This window comes from Copadichromis virginalis, linkage group LG23 (assembly GCF_057382275.1).
Source record: "Copadichromis virginalis isolate Kocher_CV1m ecotype Utaka linkage group LG23, C_Virginalis_male_GT1.1, whole genome shotgun sequence".
NCBI classification, from domain to species: domain Eukaryota; kingdom Metazoa; phylum Chordata; class Actinopteri; order Cichliformes; family Cichlidae; genus Copadichromis; species Copadichromis virginalis.
Window position 1 is genome coordinate 16,441,958 of NC_140639.1, and position 25,651 is coordinate 16,467,608.

The window sequence follows — 25,651 nt, forward strand, 5'->3', positions numbered from 1 at the left end:
CCGCAAGGGTAATCTCTAATATGGTGCTTAGCAGTTGGTGGTTTTTAGCAGACCTTTTCACACAAATTTCAACATTAACCTGGCAAAATCGCAGCTGTGGCAGCAGCTGTAATTTTGAAAAAAAAGAAAAGAAAATGCCAGTGCTTTATATCCTTTCACTGAAATGAGGCGATTATTCATTGCCATATTTTAGGTGAATCACAGTGCTGCTACTACTAATATTGAGGGATCCCTTATAATTTATATGGTGTATGTTGTGAGAACACTGGACACTATAGCAGGACATCATGTTGGAGTGACAGTAGCAGTACATGGAATCATAGTAATAGTTACCCTCTGTATATCTGAGGTGAGCTGCAGAAGAGTTGGTGAAGCTGTAGCTCTGAGAGCTTCCGTCCCTCTAACTGGAGAGTTCAGGCTGACATAGGCCACTGCACTGCTCTGCAGAACAACACTGTTATCCTGAAAGGAACACATAAATGTACACCACACACCAGCTATTATGATTTCAATCTACTATAATAATCATATAATTGTTGTCATTACACTCATCACACCATCATAATTAAGACCCAACCCCTCACACTCCTTTGACAAGAAGTGTCGTCATATTTCTAGTGATTGGTGTTCATGTATGTTGCCAGTACTTCTATTTTCAGACATTTCTACCCTTGACCCTCTGACATTTAATAAAGCAGAGGCTCTTGTGTTTGCTGACCTTTCCCCACTCATAAGATCCAATGTTTCCCAGGGCTGAGCCTCCCCATGAGCAAAACACAGTGGTACGGTCTGGTACCCATCCGCGTTTGGTTTGCTCTGTCAGTGCTGCAATCAGTTGATTCATAATAGCTGAAGTCCCGCCTCCATGGTCGCTGTCATGACGACTACCAACCAGCACATAGCGATCTGAAGATAAATAAATAAATAAAACAAACAAACAAATAAGTAAATTAAAAACAGAGAAATCTTTATTTTTTTTCATCTCTGTATAGGTAGATACTCAAAAATTTATGGTGAAAAATGAGGGATGCTACACAAACTCAAAATAAATAAGGTAAAGGATGATATACAAATATGTGACAACCACACTTTGCACGATGGGGTGCACAATGGTCTGGTGGTTAGCTCTTTTGCCTTACAGCAAACAGGTCGTGGGTTCAGAGCCACAGGCCAGCTGGGGGGCTTCTATGTGTTTTGTGCTTTGTACTATTAGAGACAATGTTTCAATCATGCTAAAAGAATATGTCCATAGGTGCACAAATGCACACAGATGAGTGCACCTACTGTAACAGGTTTATTTATCCTCCCACAATTCACAGTACAAGGTCACTCGCTGTTTGATGGACCTAATGTTGAACACATGTTGTATCACTGATCATCTGCTCATAAACAAACTCTCTCTCTCTCTCTCTCTCTCTCTCTCTCTCTCTCTCACTCACACACACACACACACACACACACACACACTGTACTTTAAACAGGTCTCCATCTGGGTAATATTTAAATCCCATCATCCTTTTTGACCTTTTTTCCTTCAGTGGCTATCCATTTAGAGTTGGTTGTATTTAAAGTAGACTGCCTATTGGAGCCCTCTCCGGCACCTCACCTATTGACTCAAAATGGCTGTCATTCGTCACATAGGCACATATTACGGTCAGGACCTGTTCCCCTGATCCGAAGGCAAGGGTTACCAAGCCTCTCATCCACTGGGAAAAACCTCAATGTATAGGCAGTGAACCAGGGAGATACAGCCCCTTGCCCATCACCAGACTCAGGGAGAGTGGGGACACTACCTGCACTGAGTCCCCAGTGGACCATGTTCCACACATCCATTGCTGAAGCTCATGCAGGTAGCTGCAGCTACTCGGGTATTGGTGCCTAATAGGGGTAATTTTGTTTTGCCAGCCTTAAGATGACTCAGAAGGTTGAAGCAGAACTCAGAATCTCTAGAATAAAGGGGAAGAGTTACATAAGTTTGCATGACCCATGGAACCACAACAGGCACATCAAATTCAAATCACCAAACTGTCCTTAATTACTATAAGAACTAAACTGCTGAACTGAGAAACATGGCTTTTAAGGATTTTGTATAGGAAGAAATTTGACTGAAGGGTGACATTTCTTATGCTAATGTGCAGATACTTGTTGGTAAAAGGCCCAAATATGTCTCTCCATCTTTTTGTGTTAAATTATAGACAGCAGGGATTATTTCAAGAAATCAGATACACAGCACATTATATAGCTAAACCGAGAAAGGGGTTTTAAAATGAATATGTACAAATGATGTGACTTAATAATAGTAGCATAAAGGCATTCACACAGTGTCTTCCTGTGGTTTACCGAGGTAAGAAAGTCACTTGCATTCACACATGAATGCTTCAGGCTTCTTTGTATGCTTTGCATTTTCTACAAAGACAGAGAGATGAGTATGGATGCACAAAGCAGAACTCCTGCAGGCAACAAGAAGAACAGAGCAAACCTCACAACTGCAACACAGAGCACTGATGACTCTGTCTGAGAAAAGAGGTGCTTAGAGAAGCCTGCTAGCTTAGCCCATGACAACATATTATTACATTATGTGGAGCTTCCTGGGTGAATCTTATGAACAGCGATTAGCGTAAAGTACTTTAAATCACTCATACGTGAAAGTGTAATTTACTTTGTTCATGGGTATGTATAGAGGGAGGAGGAGATTAATATATCAAAAGCTAAATTAATTTTTCATAAGAAACCCTAATTAATAAACACAGACTGAAAATAACATAAAATAACATAGACGTGATGCCCTTAGGCTAGGACAAATTATTATTGGTTCAGCTGAAACTAACTGTAGTTTAGTGCAGTAAGTCAATGGAGGAATGTTTTCACTTGCATAAATACATGAGCTACCAACCATGTTTTATTTTGTTTTTTGGTGCAATTGATTCTTGGTAGAAGTCCTCTAACATTTGCTACAGTTTTGAAATTTGCGAGGAATTTTTCTACATTGGCGACATGGTGGCAGAGTGATTAGGACTGTTGCCTCACAGCAGGAAGGTCCAGAGTTTGATTCCACCACCTGGCCAGGGCCTTTCTGTGTGGGCCTTTGCATGTTCTCCCTGTGTTTGCGTAGGTTTTCTCTGGGTACTCTGGCTTCTACCCACAGTCCAAAAACATGCAGTTAGTGGGGTTAGGTCATTTGGTAATTCCAAATTGCCCCTAGGTGTGAATGTGAGCGAGAATGGTTGTTTGTCTATATGTATTAGACCTGTGACAGACTCTCGACCTGTCCAGGGTGTACCCTACCTCTCACCCTTTGATAGCTGAGATAGGCTACAGCCCCCCGCGACCCTGACAACGATAAGTGGAAGAGAATGGATGGATGGAGTTTTCTACATTAGCAATTTAGCAATGTAGGTATCTTGAGATTAGGTGGCCACTCAAGTTCTTTATCTCATATTTCATATGCATGAGTTTTATTTATTTATTTCAGGATTGTGTTGGAATTGTATAGCTTCGGGCTTTTAACTGAGGATCGTGGGCATAAGCTAATATTTCTATGACTATACTTTACGTTTTATCCATCCATCCATTCGCTTATCCTTTTCAGGGTCGCGGGGGGCGCTGGAGCCTATCCCAGCTGTCATAGGGCGAGAGGCGGGGTACACCCTGGACAGGTCGCCAGTCTGTCGCAGGGCCAACACACAGGGACAGACAACCATTCGCACTCACATTCACTCGCACATTCACACCATGGCAATTTGGACTTTATGTTTTATTTATACAAAAAGAATTATATTAAATTATATTTATTTATACAAAAAATAATTTCCCCCAGGGATCAATAAAGTATTCTGATTCTGATTATTTGGTCATATTTTGCCTTTAGATTAACAGTAAAAAGTATAAAGTCATGATAGCTGTTCAAAGCCCGGCTTCATAGTAACTGGATGAGACACTAATTAGTACAAATGTGTGACACTTTTGTCACACAACAAACAAATAAGCAAACAAAAAAGCTGCAGTTCTTTAGAATAAGAACGTCTTCACAAAGTGAGTGCAATGTTATAAGACTCCTACGTAAACCCAAACTTTACAGCAGAAATAAACCTTTTTATGTGCATGATGGACAAAAAAAAAAATCACAGACACGACTGATTTAAGTGGCAGGTGATGCCGATAAGGCTCCTCTTAACCATGTGTCTGATGTTGGTGCTTTTTGGAAAATGTTTTAATGTTATTTTCTGACAAGTAATATGGATTGCTGCAAAGACATATGTACTGTTGTAACAGTCCATGCAGGTAATCCCTGCTCCAGTTCTAGTGCTTTATTTAAATGCTTATTTTTGCTATGTTACTTAGCACACTGTAGGCACTAAGGCACTGGACTCTGTGATGTAGCCATATAGTGTATGGATGCAGCTTTTTAACCAAGCTTCCCAGCCTTAGCTAGTTGAATGCATGTGAATGCAGATGTCTGATGCAGTCTTTAACCACTCAAGTGCCTAGTACAAAATCCATGTTGTCTGCACCTATATGTAAAAAGGTGTCAAACTGAATATTTGAAGCACAGCACATTTTGAAGTCGCCATTTCCAACATGTTTGCTTGGGGCTGCATATAAGAAAGGGCAACTTTGGACAATGCCTGAAACTGATTCTCCCAACATTGTCCAGGAAGGCAACCAAATAAAATAATGGAAGAATAATCATAAAATGTGCTATTAGTGAGCAGTTGATAGACTTTCTACATTTTTGTTGCGTTCGAAACAGTTTGAACCAGCTTTATACTATAATTATATACAAATCTAAATCTATGAATTCATTTCACTGAGCTATTATTAGAATATAAACAGTTATGTCCCTGGAGTATTCATGTAACACTTGTGTTGAACCACACTGGCTCAAACTACAGGGCTGCTTTGATGTTACAGTGTGCCTGTTTGGCAGATTTGTTATGCTGCTAGCTGTAGCTGCGTACAGCATTATTTAAGAAAAACAGCAAAGAGTCATTCAGAATTACCCATTGCCATCATGCATGAATATTCAGTCTGTTTAGAGTTAAGTGTGGAACAGACATATGATGAAACCCCCACAACCAGTTAAAGCATCACTCCTTCCAGAGATTTGTGACCCATATTATCTGCTTTAGTGGGCCATTATGCCTGCTTAATATTACACTGTAAATCAGCAAGATAATTTTCCACTACTGACTGGGCAGGACAGGTACAGTAGCGTGACATTGGAGGAAGGCTGTGTGGATGAGGCAAGGGCAAGATAAAGAGACAATTTAAAAAAGGATAGGGGTAGTTTTAGCTAAGAAGAAAGAGCCAGGGTTGACATTTAAATATTAAAAGACCACAGCATACAGCATGTTTGAAATGGGCAGAGTTAACAAAGCCTTGTAAATGGAAACAGAAAAAAAAGATACGTCTCCAATGGTCCATTTTCAAAAGTCTTTGCCAACATCAATGGGCAACTTTTTGAAATAAATAGATGCAAATGGCAGACATTTAAGAAACACGATGGTTGACATTAAGAGAGCAAAAGGCAGTTAATGTCTACTTTAGTCAACATTAAGGTGGTTAATGTCTACTTATCAGAGCTTAACCACCTTTGGATTCACGGGATGAAAATGAAAGTGTGATCAAATCAAGTTAAAGCTTCTATTATTGTGTTTTGATCTAATGTATCCATAAAAAACGTGCACCTGCATCTTCTGAACCTTAATATGTGTTTATAAGAATCACTTTTCAGGTGAAATGTAACCTAAATTTAGATGGATCTGAAATAATGTTATAATCAAAACTAATTAAAAGTAATGTAAATACCTAGAACTATTAGAATCTAATAGATTCTAATAGTTCTAAAACAACACTTCTAAGTGAGAAAGTCATGCATTATTGTGATCCCTGTGCTCACTACATGTGGATAGAAGTGCTGTATGCAAGGAAAATAATAGGCAATGCCACAGTTTATTAAAGAATTTAAAAAAAGAATATTTTCCTCACTAATATAAAATATTTGTTATGGCAGCCATATAATTCAATTTGAGTTTAATTGTGTTTGCATTAAAGGTGATGTCATCTGGTTATTTTAGTCATCAAAACGGTTAATTTCACATGGAAAGGTAATATAAATGATTATTATTATCTTATGTATCAGAAGCCAGTGGTTCATGTTATGTCACTGCTACAAAGTGCTAGTCTTGTCTAAATACCCAGTGGTTCAGTTGCTCAAGAGCACTTTAAGAGAAGTCATTGTGGTTGTCTCATTTAACCACCAGTGAGAATATTTCTGTAGCACAGAATGTGCTTAGTTTCTATAATTTGCTCTTCTGCTGAGACACAGATGTGGATAGCATTGATGGTGGGAAGCAGAAACTGCTTCCCCATTTACAGGATTAGTGGCAAACTGAACTAACATGCACTGTTTGTAGCCTCATTTATGATGGCTATGAAAGTGGTGTTGATATTATCATGGAATTTTCTGCCAGTAAGAGAATACAGATGTTTCCAAATTTCTCCTTTAATCTTTTTTTTATGATTTCTACTGCTTGTTTAAAGCCAAGCACAGACAGATTGAGTTGAGGAATGAAAGCCATATTTGGGGACTAAGTGCATTATGTTGCAGCAGAGCTAAGTAATACAAGCATCATCAAGAAATCATTACCTTTTCTGTTAACGAAACAGGAAAGAATACAAATGTAGCTAAAAGCAAAGATAGAGACAGAAAAATGCTGAGATTGTGTTTTAACTTTAAGGCAAATCTGCAGTGGCTTTGTACAAACCTGGGTTCCTCTTTCCCTTCAGATATCCCACAACGTTGTAAATTTTCTTGTACGAAAACTGGTTTCCAATTGTCAGGGTTATCTTCTTGCGCTCTAGGAAAAAGAAAGAAAAAGACAAATTGTAAGATGAGTAATTCTGAATTATTATTGATTCATAGTGTGACGATACTGGGAGATTTTCATTCATAAGTTTTCACTCAGCAAAAAGAAAATATATTTACATAGACAGAACCTGGTTTGAATGCTCTGTTCTAAATCAAATGTGCCATGGGGGATATTACCACTCTGGAGTTCGTTATTATTAATCTCTGTAGGTTTCTTCCTGTTAAATGGTAAGTTTTCCTGCCCACTGTCGCCAAGTGCTCATAAGAGGTTGCATGATTGTTGGGGTTTCTCTGTATTATTGTGTTTTTTTTTTTTTTTTTTTAAACTTGGAATATAAACAGTAACCTTGCAGTCATATTGAGGTGACTGATTTGTGATTTGGAACTATATAAATTAAATAGAATAGAATTGACTGTGCAGGTTCTCAGTCATTCAGGCCGTGGTAGTCTAAAAGGCTTGGAAAGAAAGCTCCTTGGACCGAACTGATTTGAACTGAACTGAATTGACTTTAATTACATTTTCAAGCTAAAAACCAAAAACAAAGTAGACTGACGTAAAATAAATTAAATCAAATGAACGTTGTGGTTAGTATATCCTATAGCTATTGCTTAGGTTAAAAACAGCCTTCAAATTCAGAGTGAACACAATGAAACAAACCACCTACCAATCAGCAGTTAGATTTTATGACATTTTATCTACCTTTAGGTTCATATTTCTTTTTAGCAATTACACATCTAACACCTTGTGGAGGAACTGATGTATTAATTACATTCCTTGACAATGTTTTCTCTTTTTTCTTCTCCTCTCCTAGATTTTTTTTGTTTTTGCTCCACATCGTATACATTCAGATAGTCATCCTCGTTCTTCACCAGTGTCCCACCAATAGTTTTTAGACTTTAGTCACAATTGTTGAAATTATCCTTTTGTGCATTGGCAGTTCCAAATAATTCATCTGATTGGACAAACTGCACTCTCAGAGTGCGGTCAAAGTGAAATATCACTTGAACCTTTAAGTACTTCATCACTCCACTTTACAGGTGTCCTAAAATTGTTAAGTTGTTTTCCAAGGGTTAAACTCTTGATGGTTGTCAGAAGGGAAGGAAACACACAATCTTCAGGAAACTGGAGATCAGAATGCATTAAACTACTACTGTTCATCTGTTACGGTGTGTTCACACCGAATGCGATAGAAGCAGGCAGAGCGTCAGGCTTACATGTAAAGTCAATGGAAAGGCGCGCTGACCCGCGATTGCGGCTCCCGCGAAAATTCGGAAGCAGATTTGCGTCGCGAAAACGCCTGAAACGCGCGTGAGTGTAGCGCGTTTCAGGCGTTTGACTCGCGAAAAAAACCACGCGCGTGAGTTTATGTGTTGCATTTTGTGCATACACGCGTTTCGCGTCCCCCGCTCGAGTTGGAAAAATCTGAACTCCAGCGTCAAATCGCGCTGCGACAACCAATCAGCCTGACGTGGCTGTTACCTAGTTCAAAGGGGCAGATCCAGCCAAAGCCCTTTATTCTTCAATAGAAGGAAGGCTAATCAATGCCGTAGCAAACAACCCGGAGCCATACGACACCAGCTGCTTTCTGGTAGAGATGGCACGATACCACTTTTTTATGTCCGATACCGATACCGATATCATAAATTTGGATATCTGCCGATACCGATATGAATCCGATATAGTGTTTTTTAATCAACAAAACTGTTTTTTAAATATCTTGCTGCATTTTGTATAAGTTCATACTCAAGTTTAAAACAACAACTACACTAAAGCTATTCTGTTATACCTGTATGCAAAAAAAAATATTTCATAGTTCAGCAATACTGATCAATCTAATAAACTTAAACCTACACCATCCTCCCTATTCTGGTATTTTAAAGAGTACTTAGCATAAATATTAAGCAACCTAACTAACAGGGTTCCAACTCCCAGCAACAACAAAAATAAAAAAATAAAAAATAGGGAACCACCCCTCACGCTCCACCTCATGATGCTTAATCGACGTAATCAACCTTAATTTGATGCAGTGTGAAAAAAATGCACAGAAATCAATTATTTTTCAAGAAATATTAAATAGATTCAACATCTTTCTTCAACAAAATTGCAGACTGCACAGATGGTACCTTCCCAAAGGGAAAAAGTACTATAGCTTACTAGGGTATATATATTAGACTTAATAGTTACTATATACAGTAATTGACTTCTATTCATTTTACATCAAATTAAAACTTTGGGTGTCAGATAATTATTTATTAAAAGCTTGACATTTTAAATGAGAATAAGAAAGAAAAGTATGTCTTTGTGCCCCCTTTTCCCTGTTAATGCCCTATCGGCCCCCCTGGCTAAACTTTGCTAGATCCGCCCCTGCACAGTTACCAGCGTCAGCTACGTAGAAAAAGATCCTCGAGTAGAAAGTAACATTAAATACATTCTAACAACAGCTGATCAAGCTTAAACGTGCTGCTGTTGTTCAGCCGCTGGTTTACTCTTTCTGGTGCAAAGTGGGCCAAAAACAAACTAGAGAGAGGCAGTCGCTCCATATATCGCTTGTTAAGCTTAACGCAGGAATGCTTTACATTCAGAGATGGACTTACACACTTGCTTTACTTCTCTCGGGATAACTTTGTCAGAGATGAAATGCTGGGTTGCTAGCGAAGCTCCAAATGCTATCCAGACCACCGACAGGTCCCGCATGCCACAGCCGCTCTATCACGTGATGCATACTGCTCCAACGTGCTAACGTTCTGAGGTGAGTTACGGCGTGTTGCAAGTTTTGTGAGGTGCTTTCGTGATATTTAATGGATCGGATTACATTTTTTATTTTTCTCCGATATCCGATCCAGTAATTTAGGTCAGTATCGGACCGATACCTAATATCGGATCGGTCCATCTCTACTTTCTGGACCGAGACAGGAATATAAAGGACCGAGCTTGGAGGAAGATATGTAAAGAGATCGGGCAACCTGGTAAGTTCATTCATTTCTCTTAAGTTTTCTCTAAAGTTTTCACTGACCCGGGGAAGCCGCACAAAAGCTAGCAAGCCACCGCTATTTTCCCACTGACGTACAAATACCGTTCTGCTTTTAGGCATGTTGTCATTTAAGAATATATTTTATTGTTTATTAATAAACAGCTCACAGTGGTCCCGCTGTTCATCCGTCACTGCCTCTTTTTTTTAATTTTCTTTTTCTTTTTCTTGCACCGGACAGCATTGCATTCTGCAGCCTGATTGACAAATCTGCTCCGTGTCGTGTCTCCTGCACTTGCCAAATTTATCATGTTTGGTTTTGATAACCATCACGTCCAATAGAAAAAACAGCACAAAAACACCCATAACTATGAGCCTCATTCGGAAATAGACACCTGCACCGCGAGGGAAAAAGGCGCACGAAAGTGGCAGGCAGATGAAGACAAACCGCGGCATAATAATACTTTTACGTTTTGCAATCTACAAAGGTTTGCACTTTGAGAATCAATTGTGAGAACTGTGACCAATGTTCATGTGTGTGTGTGGAAAACAGTGTATAAAGTGCGTGGCCAGGGGCTAGTTATTCTGAGAACCCCTGCTGCAATAAATGAGGGACCACTGTCTACTCTATGATTATTATATTCAACCTGTTAACATTTAATACTGTATTGATAGAACCAACTGATTCTGAAGCAGAGCATCCCCTGTTGCTTCTCCTGGCTCCCCAGTCCCTGAGCTCCTGCTGCTGCACCCACAGGTATGTAGAGCAAGCACTGATACCTTTTTAGTCGGTGGGATTGCCTTGTGATCACCTTTACTAAAGATCTACAACCAATCTGATTATATCCTGTTTTTGATTTGTTTGTTTTTTTCAATGTTGAAATTAAAATCTAGTAGCAGCCTTCTCATTTCTTTGCGTTTTGTGCTGTTTTACAGGCCCACAGGGGAGGACGGCTCCGAGGCAGATGAGGGACCAGATGAGGGACCAGGACGGTCCATCGGTGGTGGAGCTGGCCACCCTGGTGTCCCTGAAGAGTCCACACCAGTCTCCAATGGAGCATTTCCTCCTCAGCCTGGTTCCTGCTCTGGAGAGCAGCTGGTCCTTTTTATTCCTGTCTCTCTGTAAATACTTATATTTTATATATTTATGTTTAATGTATTTCTGTGTGAGAATTTTAATATTATTTCAAATAAATTTTTATAATGACTAATGTCTCAGTTCTACTACACAGCAAATGTTGGCACACGACTTTACACATGTAGAATTTATTTCATATTATACTAATGACAAAATATACTGATACAGTGGGATGCAAAAGTTTGGGCAACCTTGTTAATAGACATCATTTTCCTGTATAAATCGTTGGTTGTTACAATAAAAAATGTCAGTTAAATATCATACAGGAGACACACACAGTGATATTTGAGAAGTGAAAAGAAGTTTACTGGATTTACAGAAAGTGTGCAATAATTATTTAAACAAAATCAAGCAGGTGCATAAATTTGGGCACCACAAAAAAGAAATGAAATAAATATTTAGTGTATATCAATGTGTGTGTCTCCTATATGATATATGGGGTGCCTTTGTCTGGACGTGCTTCCCATCCAGAGCTGCACAGCACAGAGGGAAGTTCCAGCGCTCCTGGAGTCCCTCTGTGATGGACCGCCAGTCTCCAGGTGAAGGCACAGCCATGAAGTCGTCCACTAGACAGTCCCAGATGGACGTCGCTGCCTGGGGGGTGATCTGGCTCACCGTGGACACACCGACTCTGAAACTGAACGCTTGGTGCTGAAGGAGTCCCCGGTGACAAGGAACCTGGACAAAATTGTTCAAAATCAGTATTATGTGTACTGCAGTTACAAAATACATTATTCAAATTCCAAAATACTTTGGTGATGTCAGATTTAAATCACAAAACTTAAATCTTACATAAAACATTTTGTAATTATAAGGATAATTACAAAATGTATATTAGATAATATCTAAAACAGTTGTGTTTTATTTTAACTTTAACATATCATAATTTGATTGGTAGCAACTTTCACAACTACAGTGAGCCAATCACTCATAATTCCTAAACATGTCAATCAGGTAGGAATGAAGTAAGACATTAATAGATATAAAGAGTTGTGTGTTGACATGTAGCCCTTTCCTTGCTTAAATCATTAATATTTTTGAAAAATTAATCTGTGATAAGACAGCTTATCAAGATAGAACCATGTAACTAGAGATGAACCAAACTGTTCACAGTTTTATCTAACTCTGTTTTAATAAAGGCTGTGACCCCTGCTATAGAGTCTGACAGCTGCAGGGATTATATACAAATATTCAACTATCCCAGAATTAAACCAGGTCTAAATAAAAAGGAGTGAGTATCACTACAAAGGTTAACTCAGTGGTCCTAATGCTACAGTTTGATATCAGCAAACACCGAGCGCATACATTGATGTGACACCACAGCCATGCTATCATCGCAAACACTGATAACAGCATAAATCGAATTAAATCGGGACTTGATGAGAGCTTCTGAGTATCACTAGAAATATTATAAACAGTCGTCTCTGTACCACAGTTTGCTTTCAGTAAACACCGAGAGCATTCACTGTTAGCATAGCACATCCATGTTAGCAGTGTATAAATGGATGGTTTAGCATATATTAGCACAGGTATCAATAAAGGACTACCGTATTAAATACTTTTACTAACCTCAGGCAGACGGACAGGCGCTCTGCAGGTGGGATTGAGCGCCTGTAGTTGGTGTCTAGGCGGGCGATTCTGGGACCGACGCGGGACAGCAGGTCCTCAAACTGGCCGAGTGAATGACGGTGATAGCGCTGGAATCGGCCGTCATCCAGGCGCAGCTCCTGGAGCAAGTGGTGAAACTCACCAAACTGCTCACGCCTCTGGAGGACCTGATGGACCCAGGTACGGCGAGGATGTCCTTTACGCCGCTACTCTGCTCTCCACAGTAAATAGAGAAGGGAGACTCTCTCTTCAAGCGCTAGCTCGACAGCTGCCATCTTGCAAAGATACCGGTCTTGCAAAACTTCCTCCCACATCCCTCCCACATTTCCGGTTCACGCGCGTTAAAATATGATATTTTGGGGCGCGATGGATTTTTCTTGGACACGCGTAGAGGTGCGAATGTGCACGCGTCAAGTTAGGGGCCTTTGGGGCTTTTTTCACGCGCCCATCGCGTTCGGTGTGAACACACCGTTAGACTGCTCTGTCAAGCCCTCTCATAGAGCGGTTGGTTAGAGTGGCATTAAAGTAATTACAATAGAGTCCATTTGTGTTTTTGTGCACTCTGGTGTGTCTGGGTTCATTTGTGTTTACTTCTATGTGTATCTTTACAAGGACACATTGGTGTTGGATTCTTTGAGAGAGAGACACGATGTGTGGAAAGTGAGAACATTTGCTTGTCTCTAGTTGCTAACACGTCTTGCAGGGCTGTTTGAGGGTTAAGACTTCATGTTAAGGCAGGGTAGCGGTTTTACACGAAATCATGATGTGAGGGTAGATGACTAGGGAATGTGTGTGCATGCACTTGCATCAATCTCAACCAGTTGGAAAGTAAAGGTAAAGAAAGGCAGATATAAACAATATTGCATAGAGCCGCTTAAAAAAGTACCTTATTTTAGGCATTTTCATCATATATGGGACAGTGAGAGAGTGTTAATAGGGGAGTATGTAAGGAAAGTCACATATTAAAGTAATAATAGAAAACTAAATGGGATTTTGCACAGACTAAAAATTTAATAATAATAAATTGTCAGCTCAAAGTTCCAATTTCAGTTTATGCTAGATTGGAGATTATTATTTTTATGATTATGATGTTTTTGTATTTACAGCTCTATCAACAAACAGCAACAATACATAAAAATGTGAAACATAACATGACCTTCGAAGACTTTCATGTGATAGTCTTAAAGTGCAACTGGCTCTTGTAAGAAAGGCAAAAAGACCACACTTAAAAGCACACACAGATGGCCATATGATGCATTTGACAGAGCAGTCACTAGATATTGTGTCTGCCAGCTCAGCTGCCTTGCTGGATGGCTGTGAGCTCTTGGGGGGCTGATGGCTGGATATCTGAGGGAAATACAGAAGAAGTGCCAGCAAAGATGCGAGCTGGGGCTCAAACTGTGTGTGACAGAGGTCCCCTGCCTACAGCACTACAGCATGACAGCCCACTTTTCCAGTTTCACTCCTGTCCTCCATCCCTCCCTCCCTGCCTGTCTGCTTGCCCTCTCGCTCCTGTTTAATACATTATAAAAATTCACTGCTTTCTCTCATAGGCACCACATAACCCATTTATCACTTTTGACATTGGCACAAATGACTATGGCTAAAGAGGAGGGATGGAACATGTGGACCGTTTGTGTATTCAATCTGCAAACGCACAGAGAGTAGGGAGAGAGATTTGTCATAGAGTAATTCCCCTCATGATGAATGGGTTTACAGATACGGCTGCTTCTACAGGTAAGAGGTGACTCTAAGTTAAGTTTTGAGAGTTGATGAAAATATTTAAAGGGACAATAGTACATGTTTGACTTCCAAGGGCTAAATGAAATGGAAATGCCCTTTTCCCCACAGAATGTGTCCTGATTTCAGCAAATATAAAACTCAAATACACTGTGATGTCACCAACAGAGCTAAGCTATTTAGCACCATTTTATCCTGGAGGATTGTATGAATTCCCTATCACAAGCAGTATGGCAGAATAAAAAGCAGCATGTTGTTTTAGTGGTAAGAGCTGTTTCCTCAGAGGAAAAGAGTCCTGGGTTCAAACCAAGGCAGAGCTTTCTCCCAGAGGTTTACCTTTGTAAATGAAATTAACCTCCTAAGACCCAAACTCCTTCACGACATGCATTTTTAATTTCTCTTTGATATTTGGGCATATTGGGGCTCGATGAATGTAAATACAAAGAATTACCAGATATATATATATTTTTTTTACGTTATTTTTGTTTTTAAGAAAAATGAGAGCCACATGAGGATATTCTTTAAAAATTTGATAGAACAGTAGCAGTATAATGCCCTTGTAAGTGGATCTCAGGCCCTTGTAGATCAAAATTGAGTATTTTGGTCTAAATAACCCAAAATGTGATGTCCACATATGTGGACGCCAGGTCCTAGGAGGTTAAAGGAACCAATGTGCTCAACCTGTGCATACTTTTACTTTCCCCACAAAATGTAGCTTCTGTATGATCAAAGGTTCATGAAGACTTCAAACACATGTAGAACATTACCTTTTAAAACAGCATATACGACTTTATTCTATTTCAAGTTGGTCGAGACAGTTAGTAGCACTGCCATGTCTATACTCGAAATACAAAATCTAAATTACCTTAGCGGCAAGGCTAGTCTGGCTCTGTCTGTAGTTGGGAAAGATTACCAGTGCCACCGATACTGCTCAAAACTAAACTGTAATCAGATTGTTTGTGCTTGTGAAATTGTTTTACACCAACTAATTCCACACTTGTTCAGGATCCTTGGAACTGCATTTGAACACTCTGGGTCTCCTCTGGTATCACTCATGGCTGAGTTGCCGACGGGGATAACGTACTGCAATCCTTTCCTAAACCTTGTTAAGTGCTTTTGCCATCTAAACCCTAACCCTAAACCAAACCTAATGGGAAGTGAAATGAAATGTAACTAAATACACAACCAAAGCTCCTGTGACAAGATCCTTGGTCTCCCGCTTGACAATCTCATAATTTACACCACTTCGGCTTACTAATGCTGATTTCCGTAACTCTAGGACATCTACTGCATCTCAGCCTCTTTGATTAAATGGCAGAATGAGACATAGTAAGAATAGGTGGCAGATATGTACCCTGGTTACAGCGCCATGGTGTATTGGTAAAGACATAAACTCCTAGTAATGGTAATGGTCTTTTAGTAGCATTGTAACATTGTGTTACTCTGACTACTGGATAGATTTATTAGACAAACTTATACTTAGCATTACATAGAATTAAAATATGTAATAAATTTTTAAGGCAAGAAATAAGAAAGAAACCATATATGCAATAACAAAATACATCCATACATTCTACTACTTTAAATATATAAACTAGATAATTAAAAAAAGATATTATGTATAATCTTATAAAATTGTCTACATTCAGAAGCAACTAAGTGCAATTCTCTGCTGGGTATTAAATGCATAGTTGAGAGGAAAAAGCAGCAAATGAATGTGGGAAACCTGCACATAGCAATCAATAGCAGTGTAATTAAAGGGCCTTGGAGTCCTTTATATAAAGCCATTTTAAGTTGCTCTGCTTCACTCGCCTCTCCCTCTGCGGCTTTGCAATGTAATTTCCATGGAAATTTGGTACACTTTTGGCATTTGTTCTGAGTGGGAGACAGGATAAAACAGAGTGAGAAAGAAGAATTGTACATATTAGAAAATTAAAAGGCAGACAAAAAAACTTTTAGATACCTCTGACTTTGTTTTTTGCTTTTTTAATCAAATACAATTTTATACCATTAATAACTGCAAGATGAATGTGTGGTGCTGTCAGTATGTTTCTGTGTGCCCATGAGAGAGGGAGGATTTGGTCCTCATTTTAGAATTAATATTGCAATATTAAAGTCTTATTGCATATCCAGATCTATCTTTACATGTATGGAATCTCTGAACTGTTATTAAATAACTAAAAATCTATTTTAAAGATTACAATAAGAAAAAACAAAGACCTAGAAAATAACGCACACAAAAGAAACTGTATAATCATTCTAAGTTTTAAAAATACTATATTGCATTGTATTATAACAGGATGTAATACTTTTCTGGCTATGTAATGAAAAGATCTGTTATATAATCACAGAACATAAAGTCTAGCCTTTCTAGAGGGTATTAAATGTAGAGTGTAGCAGAAAAAGCAAGTTAGAGAATTATAGGAAACCTACTGTAACTTTCAGTAGAGGTGTAATAGTGCCTTTGGCCAAAATAAGCGTGAAAGAATAATAATAAAGGAAAAATAAAAAGTGCAGAGTTATAATATCAGTACTGTTCGTTGAACGGAAAGGACACATTGCAGTATTTACTCCTATCTAAGTAACATAACTTATATGAGGTTTTTTTTTTAAAGATTTCTGTTTGGCTGTAAAACATTATTTTAGTTTCCTTTAGCATTTATATTGCTTATAGTAACTTATATAAGAAGACATGATTATATGTAAAGCATGTTGTTGTGGACTTTCAAAGGGGACTGTTGCTGTTGTCACTGATACGTTGATATTTTAGGGCACTTATTCTGTTACCACTCAGGCACATTCTGCAATGCCAACTTTTAACCTTTTCAAAATGATGGAACATATTTCTAGACTTATTAAAATGCAATGCACTGCCATTTTCACAAGTAAACGCAGTCCTATCCCACCAATCAGTAGAAAAGGTTTCAGGATAACCGTGTTGTAAAATATTTTATAGTTCTTTAAATTTTGTATTTCACTTTCAATAAAAAATGAAAACAAACTGCAAGTATTTCCAACATCTCAAGTCTCAAGTCTATGTTTTTTTAAACTTTTATTTTACATAAGCGTATCTTAGCTGTGATATATGCCAAGCTTAGATCGGAAGAAGAAAAAGCATTTAGCTTCAATTTAAAAAATAAATAAATAAGTAAAACGCTGTATATGAGCAAACACAACCAATCACAAGTACACCTGCTGGGTCATTATATATCAGAAGGACATTATGAGTCATTGTCACATCTTTGTCAGTATCTGCAATCATTCCATCTGCTAATTCAACAAACACTCCGGCCGTGCAAAGATTCTGACTTCAAGTCCAATAAGATATATGAACATGCATGAATGCAGAAAAGTGTGTGAAAGTGTGTACTTGCTGGCATTTCAAAGTGTAAATGTGTGTGTACAATTAATCAGCCTTGCCAGGGTAAACTGGGGCTTGCAACAGGCCTTAGAGATAGTGATGGACTAGCTTGGTAATTGTCTGGTCAACAGACACACCACTCAGATAGAGTTGGCGCCAAAGCCCCAAGGCCCGATTTAGACAGCGTGTGCTCAGTGAATTAATCAATCTTTAAAGGGCACAACACATGGGGGAAGTGACATCTATCAGAAACACACACTCACACATACAAATACATGGCCACAGACTACAGAAAAGTACCAGGTATTCATTAACGTATTAATTAACATGAGCAATTAGAGATGCAAGAACGCAAAGAACAACAATAGTTTCAAACTAAAATTCAAACAGGAAGCTAACTGGAAAAAAAAATAGGAAGATTTTAAATCTGAAATTTGACATAAAGGACCAGCTGGTTGGTAGTTTGCTTGTCAATGGATCTTTGAAAGCCAAGTCACCTCCAATGTGCCTGAGTATGTGTATAAGTTAATGTTAACAAGGTGCTTAGCTATAGATGTGTGATATCTATAGCTTAGCTATAGATATGAAATGGGTATCAGGAGTATTTTCTTTCTAAACACATTTGCTACAACTATACATTTCAAAATGGTAGCTATATGCTTATAAAATAAACTGTCTGGCAGATGAATGCTAAACATTTTGAATGTTAAAAATTTTTCTTATCTGCTATGTAAAAGGCTGTATTCATGAATGCTTTTATGGCAACTCAAGAATATGAAGTATGTGGGGTTATAGCAGATGGGCTTGCATATTGCACATTTATTTATTTATACATTTATTAACATCAAATAGATCATATACAGAATAAGCTAGTGTCTTACACAGATCTAATAAAATTAGATCTTTAATTTAATATATTATAAAAGGAATAATCAAGCTGGACACCACTTTAAATATGCACACATTTAAAAAATGCCAACATACATGCACAAATTCACTCACACGTACATTGCTAAAAGTACTGTGAGGGCAACCACATCATCTCGTTAAGGTCTGGTGAGCTCCATGGAGGGCCCCTAAGCAATTAACCAATGGCCAGCCAATATACCCAGCCTTAATTGAATGGGAATTAAAAGAGAAAATAAGGAGAAACGGAATTAAAAAGAAAGAGGAAAAAAATGAAAGGAGGCAGACAGATGGAAACAAATGATAGTGGGATCCCAAGAGTGGTCAGAGGTGCAGCCAATCGATTGGAGACAGATTACATCTCTCTCGCTTTCTCTCTTTGTCTTCCCTTTTGACTCGCTCCCTCCCTTGCAACTATTCTTTCCCTCTTTCTGCCTCATTTGAAGTAATGGAAACACTTGAAAAAGAAGCCTACCTTGCAAAACCATTGGCTCTACAATAAGATCAGTCTTCGAAGATGCCTTTCTTCTAAGAGCAGGGACAAACACATGCACACAAACACTCACACACATTCAAAATGTCCACTCGAAAACCAACAGTACCCCTGCCAGAACTGGAACAGCATCTGACACACCATTTGCTACACTGAAATCATCTACTGTTTTGCCCAGTAGAGACCTAAAAACAAATAACTGAACCAAAATATCTACAAACTAAGACTCGTGGTATAGATTTTCAGGGATTCAAAAAAAAATTATGTTGACTGCAATACTCAAAAGCACCGAAATGTTTTAAACCTAATGAGTTTCAAATTCACAACTGGAAAAAAAGCAATAAAGTGAATGTGGTACACACATGCCCAATCACTCAGTCAATAGTACTCATGTCTTTGGCCACTGGGTTTTAGGGGTGCATCACTCCATCAGGCCACATGGGTGCATAAACGTGATGAACTGTGTGTGGGCTGTGTGACTGTTATCTGTGCAACATTGGAAAAGGGCAGAATGCAGTGTTCCATTCAATGACCAGCTGCTTGGATTTATCGAGAAATAAATGGAAATAGACAGACCATACACACGTTCAATAGGGGAAGCATGTGGACAACAAGAGATGACGACTGAGCAGAGACTCAAGTGAGAGACAGAGGGCTCAGGATAAGAAAGTGAGGGAGCAGAAGGTAGTGTTGTGATAGGGAACTGTAGTAAAGACACTGAGATAAAAAAAGGATTTAAACTTTCAAAAGCAGGAAAGAAAGAATTTTCCATTTATATTGTATACATTTCATTTTATATACATACTCACATATACAAAATGCTTCAATAGAGTACAAAAGTGGGAACACACATGTACCTCAATATGCCAATGAAAATATCCGTAGTCCTGCTTGTGTAGTAGTAAAGATGTCAAAAAACATCACCGCAGTCATAGTAGAACAAATGGCAAATTTGAAACTTTTATTAGATCAGTATTATCAGATCTGTGGCCATGTGTTCTGGACATTTGGGTGAGAGGTGCTGACCCGTCAACTGATCAACACTTGGTGGATAGCCTGTGGGATGCGGCTCAGGCAGTGGATGAAGCCAAAACTTGGGTGTGGGAGGAGTTCGGAGATTTTGACTGAGTCATGCTGGGCTTACACTGTGCGATTTTTTCAGTCGTGCGATTCAGCTCCTGCTCAAACTGTACGATTGACTCGCAGGGGTTAGAAGTTCACAGGTCACGATGCAGGGTCTCACACTATACGACTGATGCGACCTGAGTGCTCACACTGTGCGTCCATAAAATGAAGGTTATAACAGAAATTCTGTCGCTCGCTCTCTCTGTCTTTCACTCACACAGACACGCACACCACCACCATCAACTTTGCTAAATTGCTAATGAAAAACATTGATCAGGCAGCTGTGATTGAGCAGCAGTGTAGATCCAACTATTTTCACGGTTGTTGTGTCGTGATAATTTTGTGAGGCCACATCGAAAAGGCTCGGATGAGCTTTCCAAAGTTCTACAAGTTGTACCTCCATCGCTTGTGTCCAGATCACACTCTGCACTGCCGTGCTGCGCCGTCTTTTTCGCTGACATTTGTGTTTGCGCGTGCGCAGTGTGACAAACTGCGGTGACACCCTCACGACGGTCGCGAGGATTTCAAACAGGTTTGAAATCCTCCCGACCAAGCGATTGATGATCGGGAGCTGGTCGTGAGGTGTTAATCGCGTCTCGTTACCCCACGTATACTACACGATGCACAACGCACGATGAAGGCCAAAATCGGGCCGATCGCCAAAACGGTCGCACGACTCAAAAATCGGCTCAAAATGGGCCAAAAATCGCACAGTGTAAGCCCAGCATCAGGTGGTGGAAGGAATATTTTGAGGACCTCCTTAAACCAACTCACATGTCTTCCATATAGGAAGCACAGTCTGGGGATGAGGGAATGACTCGTCCACCACTGGGGGTAAGGTTACTGAGGCATGGCCTCCTTGGTGTTCGACCTGAATTCCTGAAGGCTCTGGATGTTGTAGGGCTGTCTTGGTTGACATGCCTCTATAATGCTGCGTGGAGATCAGGGGTCATACCTCTGGATTGGCAGACTGGAATTTTGGTTCCCATCTTCAAGCATGGGGACTGGAGGGTGTGCTACAACTATAGAGGGATCACACTCCTCCGCCTTCCCAGGAAAGTCTTTGCCAGGGTCCCAAAAAGAAGAGTCTGTCTGTTAGTTGAACTTACAGGAGGAACAATGTGTTTTTTCATCCCAGTCGTGGAACACTGGACCAGCTCTTTCTCAAATATACTTAAGGGTGTATGGGAGTTTGCCCAACATGTGTTTTGTGGATTTGGAGAAGGCATTCGACTGAAGTGCTTTTGGAAGTATAGGATGTTAAGGTTAAGTGAGGTTAAGTGCCCACTCCGGGTCAGGGACGAATTAGTGGAGGATTTTAAGTATCTCGGGGTCTTGTTAAGTGAGGGGGGCGGGAGATCGACAGACTTATTGGTGCTGCGACTGCAGTGATGTGGATGCTGTATCGGTCTGTTGTGGTGAAGAGAGACCTTAGCATAAAAGCGTAGCTCTCGAGTTAACGGTTGATCGACATCCCTATCCTCACCTATGGTCAGAAGCTTTAGATAGTGACCGAAAAAATTAGATTGGGGATACAAGTGCTGGAAATAAGCTTTCCCCAAAGGGTGGCTGGCCTCTCCCTTAGAGACAGGGTGAGAAGTTCGGCCAGCTGGAGAGATCATATCTCATGGCTTGCCTGGGAACGCCATAGTGTTCCCCCAGATAAGCTGGATGAGGTGGCCCGGGGAGAGGGAGGTCTGGGATTCTCTGCTTAGGCTGCTGCCCCCTGACCTGGTCCAAGATAAGCGGAAGATGATGGGTGTACGGATGGATGAAAAACAGGTTAAAGTAGCTCTTAGAATTAAAGCTTGGCCTTGCACCTCTTCTTCTCATTCACAGTAGGTTAGTTAACAGCTGTTTCTCTCCAGCAAATAAAAAAGAATGGGCATACTGTAGACCCACTATGGGCTTCTTTCTGCTTTGTGTGGGCAGTCCACAGCCTGCCCACATGTGCCCTACAGTTAATACCAGTACTGGGCCTAACAGTCGGTAGCCCACTGTGGACCTCTGGCGTTTGCCCAACCCCCAAGAGGACATATTTGCTGCTGATGACTTGAACAAGATGTGGAACCAAGAAAACAGGAACATTTCATGCCAATCAAACTTTACAGCAATGAAAGTTCACATAATTAAATATTAAAAAATAACATGGGGAAAGATGGTATACAACTACAATAAAAGCTGACCCTTCTCACCCTGGACACAGTCTGTTTGACCTGCTCCCCTCAGGCAGGAGGCTCCGGTCCATTCGCACCAGAGCCTCTCGCCATAAGAACAGTTTCTTCCCCTCTGCTGTTGGACACATGAACAATAACCATATGACTGTTCCCACCACTAACACATGACCCTACGCTGTGTCACTGCATCATTCCATGCTTGGCACTGATCACCACCTGCACTGATGTATATATCTTTCTACGTAGCACTTTTAATTCTTATCCCTACTTTTATTTTTTCATGTCTATTTAAGTGCTATTTATGACACTATGTTTGCACCGAAGCACCGCAGCAATTTCCTAATGTTGTAAACCTGCTCAACATTTGGCAATAAACCCCTTTCTGATTCTGATTCTGATTCTGATTCTAAAAAGGAGACGCAATACAAGACGAGAGAGCAAATGTATTCATGGATGCAAAAATTTTGGGCAGCAATTAAATTTTTTAATATTGAATTATTGTCAGCAGTTGTTGACTGAATAAAAATACTGAAATTAGGACTCTACAGAAGTCACTGTCAAACTGGGTGTATAATATGACTTACAACATATGCACCTCTATTTCTCTTGTAATTTTTTATCTGGAAGCTCACTAATCTCTCCAAACTCACTAGCTACATACTTTTGATTAAAGTTACAGAGCTATTACCTTATGGACTAGAAAAGTTGAAAAGCCTCTGAAGCCGCACTGAGACAAAGAAGAGGCATTAAAAACTAAATTTCAGGTTGCTAGTATTCCCAATACAGAGTAGTTTCATTGCCAGTTGTAGAACCTATTAACATACTCTTCAAATTAAAGGGCAAAATACAATCAAGTGTGACATTATGATCGCCTGCCTGATAATGTGTTGGTCCCCTGTTGCTGTGAAAACAGCCATGACCCGTCGAGGCATGGACTCCACTTGACCCCCGAAGATGCCCTGTGGTATCTGGTACCAAAATATTAGCAACACATCCTTTAAGTTCTGTAAGTTGCCAGGTCGGGTCTCCATGGATCTGACTTGTTTGTCCAGTAAACAAGATGGCGGCGCGCACGGGTGCAGCGGCTCTTAGCTCTCCAGTTTGGTGCTCGTTTTTACTTTTAATGTGGATATTTTTGAATGTTTGCAACGCCGCCATCTCTTACAGTCGCCAGAACCTAATTGATCTAGGTTTTAAATATAGTTTGTCTGTTTCTGGCGACTATCAGCGAACACACAACATCCTGGTGGAGATAGCGAGACCGCCAGGGTCACCGTGGATGGTCTGCCCGCCCAGCAAGCGTAGAAGGCGACGGAGGGAAAGAAAGCAGAAGAGGGGATGCCGGTCGGACTCAGACGCTAGGCTACGCAAACATCCACACCGGCCAGCACTTCCGAGCCTTTTCCTATCGAACGCCAGATCCATCACCCACAAACTTGACGAATTGGAGCTACAGATAGCCAACACAAGCTTTGCACGTAACTGCAGCATTATTCTTATTACGGAGACGTGGCTTCACCCGCTGATTCCCGACGCTGCAGTCGAGTTAGCAGGCCGCACGCTACACCGGCATGACAGAAACAGCAACTCAGGTAAAAGCAGAGGAGGGGGGCTATGTGTTTACGTGCATAACGAGTGGTGTTGTAACAGCAGGATCATTCACACACACTGTTCTCCTGATTTGGAGGTTCTGGCAGTCTCGTGCAGACCTTTTTACATCCCGAGGGAGTTTACAGTAGTTATTGTGATAGCTGTTTATATACCGCCGGATGCTAACGTTAGCATGGCTCTCAGCCTCTTGCTCAACACCATAAACAAACAACAGCTTGCCCACCCCGATGGGGTTTTTATTGTCGCCGGCGACTTTAACAAAGCGTGCCTAAAGACTGTGCTTCCTAAATTTGTCCAGTTCGTGGACTTTGCTACGAGAGGAGAACACACTTTGGACCATGTCTATTCAAACATCAGGCATGCTTTCAGAGCGACACCCCTCCCCCACCTGGCTGGATCTGACCACCTCTGCATGTCCCTCACCCCCACCTACACCCCCCTGCTGAGAAAAACAAAGCCCCAGACAAAGACAATAAAAACCTGGCCTGAAGGAGCCCTTTCTCAACTGCAGGACTGCTTCTCAACAACTGTATGGGATTTATTCTCCAGCCACAACCTCCAGGAGTACACGGACACTGTACTCTCGTACATCAGGAACTGTGTTGACAATGTCACCGTCAACAAAAGGGTCAGGGTGTTTCCAAATCAAAAACCCTGGATGAATAGCGAAGTGCAATCCCTCCTAAAAAGCCGCAACACTGCCTTCAAGTCAGGGGACAGGGCTGCGTATAGGGCGGCCAGGGCAGACCTGAGTAGAGGCATCAGGAAAGCTAAGGCTGCCTATAGGAGGAGGATTGAAGATCACTTTGCTGACAACGACCCCAGAAAAATGTGGCAGGGGATCAATCACATTACCAACTACAGAAGCAATAACCAGGCAACATCTAGGACTGATGCCTCACTGGCTGAGGATCTAAACCGTTTCTTCGCCCGCTTTGAGACGACCAAGCCCTCAGCTGCCACACCATTTCCACCCGCCCCCAGCACTGGCACACTAACACTTAGGGAGCACCAAGTGAGGTGTGTTCTAAGGTCAGTGAATCCCAGGAAGGCGGCAGGTCCTGATGGAATACATGGAAAGGTTCTCAGAGCATGTGCTGACGAACTGACCGGAGTCTTCACTAAAATCTTCGACCTTTCCTTGTCATCAAACACCGTCCCGCCCTGCCTCAAAACCTCCACCATCATCCCCATCGCCAAGAAGACAGCTGTGGCCAGCCCAAATGACTACAGGCCTGTTGCACTTACGCCTGTAGTGATGAAGTGCTTTGAGAGACTGGTCTGTCAGCACATCAGGGCCGGTCTGCCTCCCACTCTGGACCCCCACCAATTTGCCTACAGGACAAATCGTTCCACCGAGGACGCTATCACCATAGCGCTCCACACTGCGCTGAGTCACCTGGAGCACCGAGGAAGCTATGTGAGAATGCTCTTTCTGGACTTCAGCTCAGCATTCAATCATATCATCCCGGAGATCCTGGTCCAGAAACTGTCTCACCTGGGACTCTCCACCCCCATCTGCCTCTGGATCAAGGACTTCCTGACAAATAGACCACAGTCTGTCAGACTCGGCCCCCACCGGTCCAGCACCATCACACTCAGCACCGGGTCTCCACAAGGATGTGTTTTGAGTCCCCTCCTGTTTACGCTCT

The 25,651-nt window shown here is 40.7% G+C and overlaps 1 protein-coding gene across 1 annotated transcript in view; it reads right to left on the bottom strand.

The window, feature by feature from the left end:
* naaladl2 (N-acetylated alpha-linked acidic dipeptidase like 2) overlaps positions 1-25,651 on the bottom strand; it is a 472,039-nt gene that overhangs the window by 164,667 nt on the left and 281,721 nt on the right. Inside the window, exons 10-12 of the mRNA XM_085449971.1 lie at positions 6,768-6,860; positions 719-906; positions 334-462 (exon numbers count right to left, since the gene is read on the bottom strand). Coding sequence (XP_085306097.1) covers positions 334-462; positions 719-906; positions 6,768-6,860 — 410 coding nt within the window. The remainder of the gene's footprint in view (positions 1-333; positions 463-718; positions 907-6,767; positions 6,861-25,651) is intronic.